The 13018-nt window shown below is 42.2% G+C and overlaps 1 protein-coding gene across 1 annotated transcript in view; it reads left to right on the top strand.

Moving 5' to 3' along the window:
* LOC116888929 overlaps nucleotides 1-10694 on the top strand; it is a 33624-nt gene extending 22930 nt beyond the window's left edge. The window contains exons 4-8 of the mRNA XM_032890171.1: nucleotides 5490-5563; nucleotides 6012-6126; nucleotides 6450-6552; nucleotides 9901-10000; nucleotides 10623-10694. Of these exons, the coding sequence (XP_032746062.1) occupies nucleotides 5490-5563; nucleotides 6012-6126; nucleotides 6450-6552; nucleotides 9901-10000; nucleotides 10623-10694 (464 nt within the window). The remainder of the gene's footprint in view (nucleotides 1-5489; nucleotides 5564-6011; nucleotides 6127-6449; nucleotides 6553-9900; nucleotides 10001-10622) is intronic.
* Nucleotides 10695-13018: the final 2324 nt, after the last annotated feature.

The following is a 13018-nucleotide window of genomic DNA, read 5'->3' as shown; positions in this document are numbered from 1 at the left end:
TTTCTGGCGAAAAGTCTGGTGTGATTCTGATAGGTCTGCCTTTATATGTTACTTGACCTTTTTCCCTTACTGCTTTTAATATTCTTTCTTTATTTTGTGCGTTTGGTGTTTTGACTATTATGTGACGGGAGGTGTTTCTTTTCTGGTCCAATCTATTTGGAGTTCTGTAGGATTCTTGTATGCCTATGGGTATCTCTTTCTTTAGGTTAGGTAAGTTTTCTTCTATGATTTTGTGGAAGATATTTACTGGTCCTTTGAGCTGGGAGTCTTCACTCTCTTCTATACTTATTATCCTTAGGTTTGATCTTCTCATTTTGTCCTGGATTTCCTGTATGTTTTGGACCAGTATTTTTTTCCGCTTTACATTATCTTTGACAGTTGAGTCAATGATTTCTGTGGAATCTTCTGCTCCTGAGATTCTCTCTTCCATCTCTTGTATTCTGTTGGTGATGCTTGTTTCTACAGCTCCCTGTCTCTTCTTTTGGTTTTCTATATCCAGGGTTGTTTCCATGTGTTCTTTCTTGATTGCTTCTATTTCCATTTTTAATTCCTTCAACTGTTTGATTGTGTTTTCCTGGAATTCTTTCAGGGATTTTTGTGACTCCTCTCTATGGTCTTCTACTTGTTTATTTATGATTTCCTGGAATTCTTTCAGGGATTTTTGTGTCTCCTCTCTATGGGCTTCTACTTGTTTATTTATGTTTTCCTGGAATTCTTTCAGGGATTTTTGCGATTCCTCTCTGTAGGCTTCTACTTGTTCTCTAAGGGAGTTCTTCACATCTTTCTTGAAGTCCTCCAGCATCATGATCAAATATGATTTTGAAACTAGATCTTGCTTTTCTGGTGTGTTTGGATATTCCGTGTTTGCTTTGGTGGGAGAATTGGGCTCTGATGATGCCATGTAGTCTTGGTTTCTGTTGCTTGGGTTCCTGCGCTTGCCTCTCGCCATCAGATTATCTCTAGTGTTACTTTGTTCTGCTATTTCTTACAGTGGCTAGACTGTACTATAAGCCTGTGTGTCAGGAGTGCTGTAGACCTGTTTTCCTGTTTTCTTTCAGCCAGTTATGGGGACAGAGTGTTCTGCTTTCGGGCGTGTAGTTTTTCCTATCTACAGGTCTTCAGCTGTTCCTGTGGGCCTGTGTCTGGTGTTCACCAGGCAGGTCACTTGCAGCAGAAAAGTTGGTCTTACCTGTGGTCCTGAGGCTCAAGTTTGCTCGTGGGTTGCTGCCTATGAGCTCTCCGTGGCAGCAGCAACCAGGAAGTCTGTGCGCCTTTGTGGGAGCCTCTGTGCACCAGGGTTCCAGATGGCATTTGGTGTTTTCCTCTGGCATCAGAGATGTGTTCAGAGTGCAGTCTTTTCTGGTTTCCCAGGTGTGTCTGCCTCTCTGTAGGTTTAGTTCTCCCTCCCACGGGATTTGGGTGTAGAGAACTGTTTATCCGGTGGTTTCCGGTGGTGTCTCAGGAGCAGGGATCCTGCCGCTCCTGGGCCCTCCCCCACGGGAACCCAGAGGCCGTATACAGTTTCCTCTTGGGCCAGGGATGTGGGCAGGGGTAGGCAGTGTTGGTGGTCTCTTCCGCTCTGCAGCCTCAGGAGTGCCCACCTGACCAGGCAGTGAAGTCTCTCTCCCACGAGGTCTGGGGAGAGCTGCCGCGGGCCGGGATCTCGGGTTTGGGACTCTGCAAACACCTGTGGAAGTGCCGGTCCTAGAGAGAATTTGCCTCTGTGTGTCCTGAGTCACCAGGCCAGGTCTCTTGTAGCAGAAAAGTTGGTCTTACCTGTGGTCCCGAGGCTCAAGTTTGCTCATGGGGTGCTGCCTATGAGCTCTCTGCGGCGGCAGCAACCAGGAAGATCTGCGCCGCCCTTTCCGGGAGCCTCTGTGCACCAGGGTTCCAGATGGTGTTTGGTGTTTTCTTCTGGTGTCAGAGATGTGTGCAGAGTGCAGTCTCTTCTGGTTTCCCAGGCGTGTCTCATGAAACCATATTTTAAGCATAAAAACTCTCATTCTGATTCTCTTTCCTTCCTTCCTCTAGAAATATAGTTTTTTTCTTTGTTTGATTTCATCTTTATTAATGTGGGTATTTCTTATTTACATTTCGATTGTTATTCCCTTACCCACTTTCTGGGCCAACATACCCTAACCCCTCACACTCCCCTTCTCTATGGCTGCACCCCTCCCCATCCTCCCCCCATTACCACCTCCCCCCCAACAATCACATTCACTGGGGGTTCAGTCTTGGCAGGACCAAGGGCTTCCCTTTCCACTGCTACTCGTACTAGGCTATTCATTGCTATGTATGCAGGTGGAGCTGGGGGTCAGTCCAAGTATAGTCTCTGGGTAGTGGCTTGGTCACTGGAATATCTGATTGGTTGGCATTGTTGTTCATGTGGGATCTCAAGCCTCTTCAAGCTCTTTCAGTACTTTCTAAGATTCTGTCAACGGGGATCCCGTTCTCAGTTCAATGGTTTAATGATGGCATGCGCCTACGTATTTTCTGGATTCTGGCTGTGTCTCTCGGGAGAGATCTACATCTGGTTCCTGTCAACATGCACTTCTTTGCTTCATCCATCTCATCTAGTCTGGTGGCTGTATACATATGGGCCACATGTGGGGCAGGCACTGAATGGGTGTTCTTTCTGCCTGTGTTCTAAACTTTGGCTCCCTATTCCCTCACAAGGGTATTCTTGTTCCTCTTTTAAAGAAGGAGTGAAGCAATCACATTCTGGTCTTCCTTCTTGAGTTTCATGTGTTCTGTGCATCTAGGGTAATTCGAGCATTTGGGCTAATATCCACTTATCAATGAGTGTATACCATGTGTGATGCCCTGTGATGGGATTACCTCCTCAAGATGATATTTTCACGTCCGTCCATTTGCCTATGAATTTCTTATAAAGTCATTGTTTTTGATAGCTGAGTAATATTCCATTGTGTAGATGTACCACATTTTCTGTATCCATTCCTCTGTTGAAGGGCATCTGGGTTCTTTCCAGCTTCAGCTGTATAAATAAGGCTGCTATGAACATAGTAGTGGAGCATGTGTCTTGTTATATGTTGGGGCATATTTTGGGTATATGCCCAAGAGAGGTAGAGCTGGGTCCTCAGGTAGTTCAATGTCCAATTTTCTGAGGAACCTCCAGACTGATTTCCACAATGGTTGTATCAGTCTGCAATCCCACCAACAATGGAGGAGTGTTCCTCTTTCTCCACATCCTCGCCAGCATCTGCTGTCACCTGAATTTTTGATCTTAGCCATTGTCACTGGTGTGAGGTGAAATCTCAGGGTTGTTTTGATTTGCATTTCCCTGATGACTAAAGATGTTGAACATTTCTTTAGGTGTTTCTCAGCCATTCGCATTCCTCAGCTGTGAATTCTTAGTTTAGCTCTGAACTCCATTTTTAATAGGGTTATTTGTCTCCCTGCAGTACTTCTTGAGTTCTTTGTATATTTTGGATATAAGCCCTCTATCTGTTGTAGGATGGGAAAAGATCTTTTCCCAATGTGTTGGTTCCATTTTGTCCTAACAACATTATCCTTTGCCTTACAGAAGCTTTGCAGTTTTATGAGATCCCATTTCTCGATTCTTGATCTTAGAGCATAAGCCATTGGTGTTTTGTTCAGGAAATTTTTTCCAGTGCCCATGTGTTCCAGATGCTTCCCTAATTTTTCTTCTATTAGTTTGAGTGTATCTGGTTTGATGTGGAGGTCCTTGATCCACTTGGACTTAAGTTTTGTACAGGGTGATAAGCATGGATCGATCTGCATTCTTCTACACGTTGACCTCCAGTTGAACCAGCACCATTCGCTGAAAATGCTATCTTTTTCCATTGGATGGTTTTGGCTCCTTTGTCAAAAAATCAAGTGACCATAGGTGTGTGGGTTCAGTTCTGGGTCTTCAATTCTATTCCACTGGTCTATCTGTCTGTCTCTGTACCAATACCATGCAGTTTTTATCACTATTACTCTGTAATACTGCTTGAGTTCAGAGATAGTGATTCCCCTGGAAGTCCTTTGATTGTTGAGGATAGTTTTAACTCTCCTGGGTTTTTTGTTATTCCCGATGAATTTGCAAATTGTTCTGTCTATTTGAAGAATTGTATTGGTATTTTGATGGGGATTGCATTGGATCTGTAGATCGCTTTTGGTAAAATGGCCATTTTTACTATATTAATCCTGCCATTCCATGAGCATGGGAGATATATCCATCTTCTGAGATCTTCTTCAATTTCTTTCTTCAGAGGCTTGAAGTTCTTATCATAGAGATCTTCCACTTGCTTGGTTAAAGTCACACCGTGGTATTTTATATTATTTGGGACTATTATGAATGGTGTTTTTTCCCCTAATTTCTTTCTCGGCTTGTTTCTCTTTTGTGTAGAGGAAGGCTACTGATTTGAGTTAATTTTATACCCAGCCACTGTGCTGAAGGTGTTTATCAGGTTTAGTTGTTCTCTGGTGGAACTTTTGGGATCACTTAAATACACTATCATATCATCTGCAAATAGTGATATTTTGACATCTTCTTTTCCAATATGTATCCATTAGATCTCCTTTTGTTGTCTGATTGCTCTGACTAGAACTTCAAGGACTATATTGAATAAGTAGGGAGAGAGTGGGCAGCCTTGTCTAGTCCCTGATTTTAGTGGGATTGCTTCAAGTTTCTCTCCATTTAGTTTAATGTTAGCAACTGGTTTGCTGTATATGGCTTTTACTATGTTCAGGTATGGGCCTTGAATTCCTATTCTTTCCAGGACTTTTATCATGAAGGGGTGTTGAATTTTGTCAATTGCTTTCTCATAAGTTTTATCCTCGATAAAATAGACTGCACATTTTTTCCACTATGGACACTGTTGTTCAAGACCAAGCCTGACTTCCTAAGAAGTGCTTTTTCTGGTTTTTGTCTTTTGTTTCCCAAACATATAGTAGCCTTGCAGGTTTATGGAATACAGTGGGAAAATAAAGATATATATATACAGTAGATTGGCATCAAATCATGATGAAACTGCCTGTCCTTAAATATTTACCTGGTCTCTCTTCTTGTAGATTTTAGCAGTAAGCAAATAGTTGTAAACAGTTGTCATCTTACCTTCTATCACTCCTCTCCAATTGTTAATCATTATTCTATCTCCCTCCATAGTACTCCCTATTCCCCAATGTATGAAATCATCATTCTTATATTCAGGTGAGAATTTAGGTGACTGTTCTTTTCTGCATGACACATCCAACAAGATGTTTCTGTGTGACTTCCATTAAGGACACACCCCAGAGGACTAGTAACATCAGTAGCTGGCATGATTTGGAGACTCGAGCATACCTTAGTCATGTCATAGAAGCCCTATCATTCCTAATCCAGATATGTCTAGGCTCAGGCATCCCTCCATGTAATTTCTCAGGAGACATGTAAGCCATAATAGAAAATAGTAGAATTTAATTTCAGATGGTTGGCTGGTGCTGTTCTCCCCCACAGGCTGAAAGTGTTCAAGCATACCTTGAAGATTGTATCCCCAGTGCCATGACTCATTCAGTGAACCTCAGGAAAACTAAGCCTAAGCCAGAGGAGGCATGTAAGGTGAGATGACCTTCATGGGGCAGAGGAGTGCCCAGGGAACCCGGTGGAGACTTAGATTTATCAGTAGATGAATGCAGAAGCACTGTGAAGAAGCACCATAGATATAGTAGGATACACAATATCAGAGAATCTTTCTCCAGCAGCTCTGAAGAGGGATGGTCTGTGTCCTGAGCTACAACAATTTGACAATTTCCAAATTATTCAAGAATATCCTGTTCTTGAAGGTGGGAAGAGCAAGCAGTCATCAATGGAACTCTCATTACATGCTAAGGAAGAGGCTGGACACTATGTCCACAAATTCTCTATTTGCTCTCAAATCTACCTAGCAAGGGATTCCATCAATTCCCAAGTGTAGCATGGAAATATAGGAGCAGGGACATGCTCCAGCCTGAAGGGCACACATGTACGTCAGATTGGCTTCCAGACTGAATAGTTCCTCTTATTCTAGGCATTCGAGGATATCTCCAAATACTTCTCTAAGGAAGAGTGGGCAAAGCTCAGCCATTCAGAGAAGATCACATATGTGTACATGAAAAGAAACTACACCACCATGACTAATCTAGGTAAGAGTGAGTTCGGGGTTCAGACAAGCCCAAGTAACTTCCAGGCCCTCTCTTATACTATGGCTTCTTCTCAGGTGTTTACTGTAATTCTCTTCTTCAACAGCAATGTCAAGGCTACTGCTGAACATCCTGCTCATTTATATCCTGTGCAAGACTGAGGACAGGGTGTAGCCACTATAGAATGCATCCCTATTGTCTGAAATTTCTCTTTAGTAGGCCTTTGTTCTGGTGGACAGTGTTGTCTTATGTCCTCCCAGGGCCAGCCCCTTGCATTACTCTTCTCAGTTGTGATATAAGGAAGAAACATTTTTGCTTCTTTCTAGGCCTCAGAGCCCATCTCCCAGATTTCATGGAATCTAATGAACAGGCCACAAAATCTGTGCTCAGTGATTCTGATGAAGTTTTCAGCCATGAGAGTCAAGGTAAGTAGACATGAATGGGCTCTGTACATGAAAACTTTTCAGTCATGTATCAGCCAGAGTTGCAGACAACTCTTCCATCCTTCAGGTCAGTCTGGAGGGAACACTGATGTCAAAATAGTTAAGTATATGGACACCACAATTTTTTTGAATGTGCAAAAGGAAAAATGTATATTTTCTTTGACAGGCAAATGGTAAATGTTTAGGTGCTTGAATGGAACTGGAAGGGGAGTAAGATTGGTGAGAGAATAGACAGCTACAATTGTGGCAGGTTTGGTTAAAGGTGTCAGAGAGATATGAAGCAATTTGAGTGCTAATATTGAATTTGAACTGGACCCAGTGACAATTTCTATCAGTGTGCATGATTAAAATACTGTTTTTAATAGCTATGTATTTCGTAAAAAAATATTGTTCACGAATTACAGTGCACATAACTATAATTTTACACAAAAGTTTATCTAAACATTCAGAATCAGTATAAGTGTGTATACTCAAATGAAATAAAGATAAATGCTACCTCTTATTATATCAAAATATATTAATGGAATACAATTTTTACTCTGAAATGACTTTTAGTCTATATGCTCATCCTGGAAAGGAGTTGTCTGCTTATGTATTTAGAAATAGAGTCTAGTACACGAGGGCTCCGGCAAAAGGTGGCGCAGACCCTCCTGGTTGCTGCCCTCACTGAGAGCTCAAAAGCACCCCCCATAAGCAATTTAAGCTGTGAGACCACAGGTAAGACCAACTTTTCTGCTCCAAGCAACCTGCCTGGTGGACTCAGGACACAGGCCCACAGAAACAACTGAGGACCAGTAGACAGGAAAGACTACATGCCTGAAAGCAGAACACGCTGTTCCAATGACTGACTGAAAGGAACAGAAACAGGGTTCTGGCACTAACGAAAACACAGGCTTACAGGACAGAATAGAATTGAAGACCCAAGAAATGAACCCCATACACCTATGGTCCTTGATCTTTGACAAGCCAAAACCATCAATGGAAAAAAGAATTTTCACCACATGGTGCTGGTCATGGGGTTCAGAGCTAAACTAAAATTCACAGCCGAGCAGAATGCCGATGGCTGAGAACACCTAAAGGAAATGTTTCAACATCTTTAGTCATAAAGGGAAATGTGCAAATCAAAACAACCCTGAGATTTCACCTCACACCAGTGACAATGGCTAAGATCAAATTTCAAGTGACAGCCAAAATGCTTAAGAGGATGTGGAGAAAGAGGAACACTCCTCCATTGTTGGGACTGCCCCAAATTACAACCACTGTGGAAATCACAGTCTGGAGGTTTCCTTGAGAATTGGGCATTAAACTACCTGAAGACCTTAGCTCTACCTCTCTTGGTATATACCCAAAAGATGCTAACATGTACCAAAGACACATGCTCCACTATGTTCATAGCAGCATTATTTATAATAGCCAGCAGCTGGAAAGAACCCAGATGCCCTTCAACAGAGGAATGGATACAGAAAGTGTGGTACATCTACACAATGGAATATCATTCAGCTATCAAAAACAATGACTTTATGAAATTCATAGGCAAATGGATGGAACTGGAAAATATCATCCTGAGTGAGGTAACCCAATCACAGAAAAACACACATGGTATGCACTCACTGATGAGTGGCTATTAGCCCAAATGCTTGATTTACCCTAGATGCACAGAACACATGAAACTCAAGACGGATGATCAAAATGTGAGTGTTTCACTCCTTCTTTAAAAGGGGAACAAGAATACCCTTGGGAGGGAATAGAGAGGCAAAGTTTAGAACAGAGGCAGAAGACACACCCATTCAGAGCCTGCCTCACATGTGGCCCATATATATATATAGCCACCCAATTAGATGAGATTGATGAAGCAAAGAAGTGCAGGCTGACAGGAACCGGATGTAGATCTCTCCTTAGAGACACTCCCAGAATACAGAAAATACATAGGTGAATGCCAGCAGCAATCCACGGAATTGAGATCGGGACCCCCGTTGAAGGAATCAAAGAAAGGTCTGGAAGAGCTTGAAGGAGCTCGAGACCTCATATGAACAACAATGCCAACCAACCGGAGCTTCCTGGGACTAAGCCAACTACCCAAAGACTATGTATGGAAGCTGACTTGGCTCCACCATAGGTAGCAGCCGAATAGCCTAGTAAAACTTCCAGTGGAAAGGGGGAAGCCCTTGGTCCCAAGACTGAACCCCTGAGGAACGTGATTGTTGGGGAAGGGGTAATGGGGGGAGGATTGGGAGGGGAAGCCCATATAGAAGGGAAGGGGGAGGCATTAGGGGGATGTTGGCCCGGACACCGGGAAGGGGAATAGTAATCAAAATGTAAATAAGAAATACTCATGTTAATAAAGATAAAAAAAGAATGTAGATATCATAAAAAAAAAAGAAATACACTCTATATCCTTTCCATGCTGGTATTGAATTCCTAGACTCCTGGAATCATCCTGCCTAACTAGAGGCAGGGACTGGAGAAAAAGAGACCATGCCTATGATAGAATGCCTACTCTACATGCATGAGGCATACATAGACACACAAATGAATAAATGTATTTCTCACTGGCTGGATAGGAGACAGAATATAGGTGAAAGGAGAAACAGAGACAGTAGTATGGAACTTTTAAGATTCGGCCTCATGCTACAAGTTTCAGATGGCCTCGATCTTAAGGCAGTTAGTTCCCTTCACTTAGCTTCCTGAATGCTGAGACCTAGGCTTGAGCAGCCATGTGAGCTTCATTTGCACCGGCCTTGTGCATTTGATTAGCATACATAATCATTAACAATGTGGCAATGTGAGTGATGCCTAGCTCTTTTGTTATAGCTTCTCAGTACTAAAAGTGAGTGAGAGAGGGGGGAGAGAGAGCAGCCCTAAAGTATAAGGTGTCCAAAAAATTCAAAAATGGGGACCTTGCTCTCTACAAGGTGGTTTTGTTGATGCCACCTTTTTGTTTAAGTTTTACTTTAAACAGTCCATTTATTCTGGGAAAATTCCAACAGCTCTGAGATAAATTACCAATCATTTCTCATGCGTTTTGTACCCCATAGTAACCTAGTTAAGTGTCTCACTGCAGTCTGTGTCTTAGATAATATATGTACTCTCAGGTACATGCTGGATGAAAATGGTTACAAGGGAAAGTTCTTATTGAACTAGTCATTGTTACAAAGTGGTGAGGATCTGTTGTCTTGATCTGTCTGTGCCAGAATGTGTTAAAAAAAAAGTGCTTGAGAAAAAGCTCATGGACACACGTGAGGTCCGAGCCCTATACTTTCTGACTAAAGAAAATCCTCAAATCCTCTCAGTAGTCAGATCTCACGTACTAACCCTTCCTGATCTCAGGACTCAGGAGAAGGCCAGTGAGCATCTGGAGTCATCGGTTAAGGGAAAGAAAGAAGCAAGTGATATATGAAGAGATCAGTGACCCAGAAGATGAAAAAGAAGAAAGAGAGGAAGAAGAAATAGAGGAAAAAATCGGAGGACAAGGAGGAGGAGAAAGAGGAAAAGAAGGAAGGTAGGAGGGAAGGAAGGAAGGAAGGAAGGAAGGAAGGAAGGGAGAGAGGGAGAGAAGGAGGAAGGAAGGGTGGAAAGAAGGAAGGAAGGAAGAAAGGAAGGAAGGAAGGAAGGAAGGAAGACTGGAACCGTGAGTGACGCTGTGACACATGTTTTGTACACCCTGGTTTATATACATTTCTCATATAATATGGTATTTCATATGGTCATGAGGACCTGCCAGTTATCCATTTGTCCTCTGGGGTGCAACATAATGGCTGAATGCAATAACACATGTTTCCTCAACTCCCTGTCAATTATATTAGGAACCTTTCCCATCCAAGATGCTGAAGTCTTCCAAATCCCAGGTCAGATCTTAATTTGCAGGTCACAGCTTTCTCTGACCAAGGGACTCAGAGACAAATGAGACAGTCACTGAGTTCTTAGCAGAGGCTTTGTTTGTGGAACAGGGACTCCAAGGTTTTGCAGAATGGGAGCATGCATGCTTTGCAGTGACAGAGAGGGAGTTGAAGTTTCTCACTGACACTTGCTTTTTTCCTGTCTCTCTTTCTCTGATAGGAGGAAGAACACCATGGTGTGAAGAAGAACATCATTGACCTCAAGATTATGGGCACAACCTTAAAATCCTAAACATCAAAAAGAAAAATTCTCAGCATGGAAAGTTAAGAAACATTGTACCTTCTAAGTGCCAAGGAATGTCTTGAACATTGGTTATACTGTGTGTCAAATTATCATTGATCCTTTTGTGTATTCTTCTCTTAGCATTGATTGTACTGAGTTTTTACTCTATAAGTACTGCTCTTAGTGTGTCCATATACATATCTTAACATTGTTCTTATTGTTTCAAGTACTGCATTAACATGGTTCTTGCATTTCACAAGTTCATTAACATTCTTCTTCACAAGAACTATATACCCATCTTATTACATACCTTCTACCAGCATTATATTTATTGTGAACCATAAGTAGGGCTCCTATTTTGTCTGGACCACTCTCATAGCAGTACTCTTATGATATATCCTTAATTACTCAACCATTGTTTTTATTGTGATAACCACCCTGTATGATGTTACAATCCTGTTAAGAAATAAAAATTAGCAATGCACACTTCTTATTTTTCCTCCATCTTTATTAAATTTGGTATTTCTTATTTGCATTTCAATTATTATTATTCCCTTTCCCAGTTTCAGGTCAACATCCCCCTAACCCTCACCCTCCTCCCCATCCCCATCCTCCCCTCCATTGCCGCCTCTCTCCCCAACAATCCTGTTCACAGGGGTTCAGTCTTGGCAGGACCAAGGGCTTCCCCTTCCACTGGTGCCCGTACTAGGCTATTAATTACTACCTATGCAGTTGGATCCCAGTGTCAGTCAATTTATACTCTTTAGGTAGTAGCTTAGTCCCTGAAAGCTCTGGTTGGTGGCATTGTTATTCATATGGGGTCTCAAGCCCCTTCATGCTCTTTCAGTCCTATCTCTGAATCCTTCAACAGGGGTCCCATTCTCAATTCCGTAGTTTGCAGCTGGCATTTGCCTATGTATTTGCTGTATTCTGGCTGTGTCTCTCAGGTGAGATCTACATCTGGTTGCTGTCAGCCTGCACTTCTTTGCTTCATCCATCTTTTCTAGTTTGGTGGCTGTATATGTATGGGCCTCATGTGGGGCAGGGTCTGAATGGGCGTTCTTTCAGCCTCTGTTCGAAACTTTGCCTGCCTATACCCTCCCAATGGCATTCTTGTTCCCCTTTTAAAGAAGGAGAAAAGCATCCATGTTTTTGTCACCCTTCTTGAGTGTGTTCTGTGCATTTAGGGTAATTCGAGCATTTGGGCTAATATCCACTTATCAGTGAGTGCATACCATGTGTGTTTTTCTGTGATTGGGTTATCTCACTCAGGATGATATTTTCCAGTTCGGACCATTTGCCTACGAATTTCATAAAGTCATTGTTTTTGAAAGCTGAGTAATATTCCATTGTGAACACGTACCACATTTTCTGTATCCATTTCTCTGTTGAAGGGCATCTGGGTGCTTTCCAGCTTCTGGCTATTATAAATAAGGCTGCTATGAACATAGTGGAGCATGTGTCTTTGTTATGTGTTGGGACATCTTTGGGTATATGCCCAAGTGAGGTATAGCTGGGTCCTCAGGTAGTACAATGTCCAATTTTCTGAGGAACCTCCAGATTGATTTTCAGAGTGGTTGTACCAGTCTGCAATTCCACCAACAATGAAGGAGTGTTCCTTTCTCTACATCCTTGCCAGCATCTGCTGTCGCCATAGTTTTTGATCTTAGCCATTCTCACTGGTGTGAGGTGGAATCTCAGGTTTGTTTTGATTTGCATTTCCCTTATGACTAAAGATGTTGAACATTTCTTTAGGTGCTTCTCAGCCATTCGGCCTTCCTCAGCTGTGAATTCTTTGTTTAGCTCTGAGCCCCATTTTTTAATAGGGTCATTTGTCTCACTGCAGTCTAACTTCATGAATTCTTCGTATATTTTGGTTAGGAGCCCTCTATCAGTTGTAGGATTGGTAAAATTCTTTTCCCAATCTGTTGGTTGCCGTTTTGTCCTAACCACAGTGTCCTTTGCCTTATAGAAGCTTTGCAGTTTTATGAGATCCCATTTGTCGATTCTTGATCTTAGAGCATAAGCCATTGATGTTTTGTTCAGGAAATTTTCTCCAGTGTCCATGTTTTGAGACTCTTCCCCATGTTTTCTTCCATTAGTTTGAATGTATCTGGTTTGATGTGGAGGTCCTTGATTCATTTGGACTTAGCTTTGTACGGGGTGATAAGAATGGATCCATCTGCATTCTTCTACACGTTGACCTCCAGTTGAACCAGCACCATGTGGTGAAAATGCTCTTTTTTTCCATTGGATGGTTTTGGCTCCTTTGTCAAAGATCAAGTGACAATAGGTGTGTGGGTTCATTTCTGGGTCTTCAATTCTATTCCACT

This window comes from Rattus rattus, chromosome X (assembly GCF_011064425.1).
Source record: "Rattus rattus isolate New Zealand chromosome X, Rrattus_CSIRO_v1, whole genome shotgun sequence".
Lineage (NCBI taxonomy): Eukaryota > Metazoa > Chordata > Mammalia > Rodentia > Muridae > Rattus > Rattus rattus.
The sequence above is the reverse complement of the archived record's forward strand: the minus strand, read 5'-3'. Positions and strand labels throughout refer to the sequence as shown.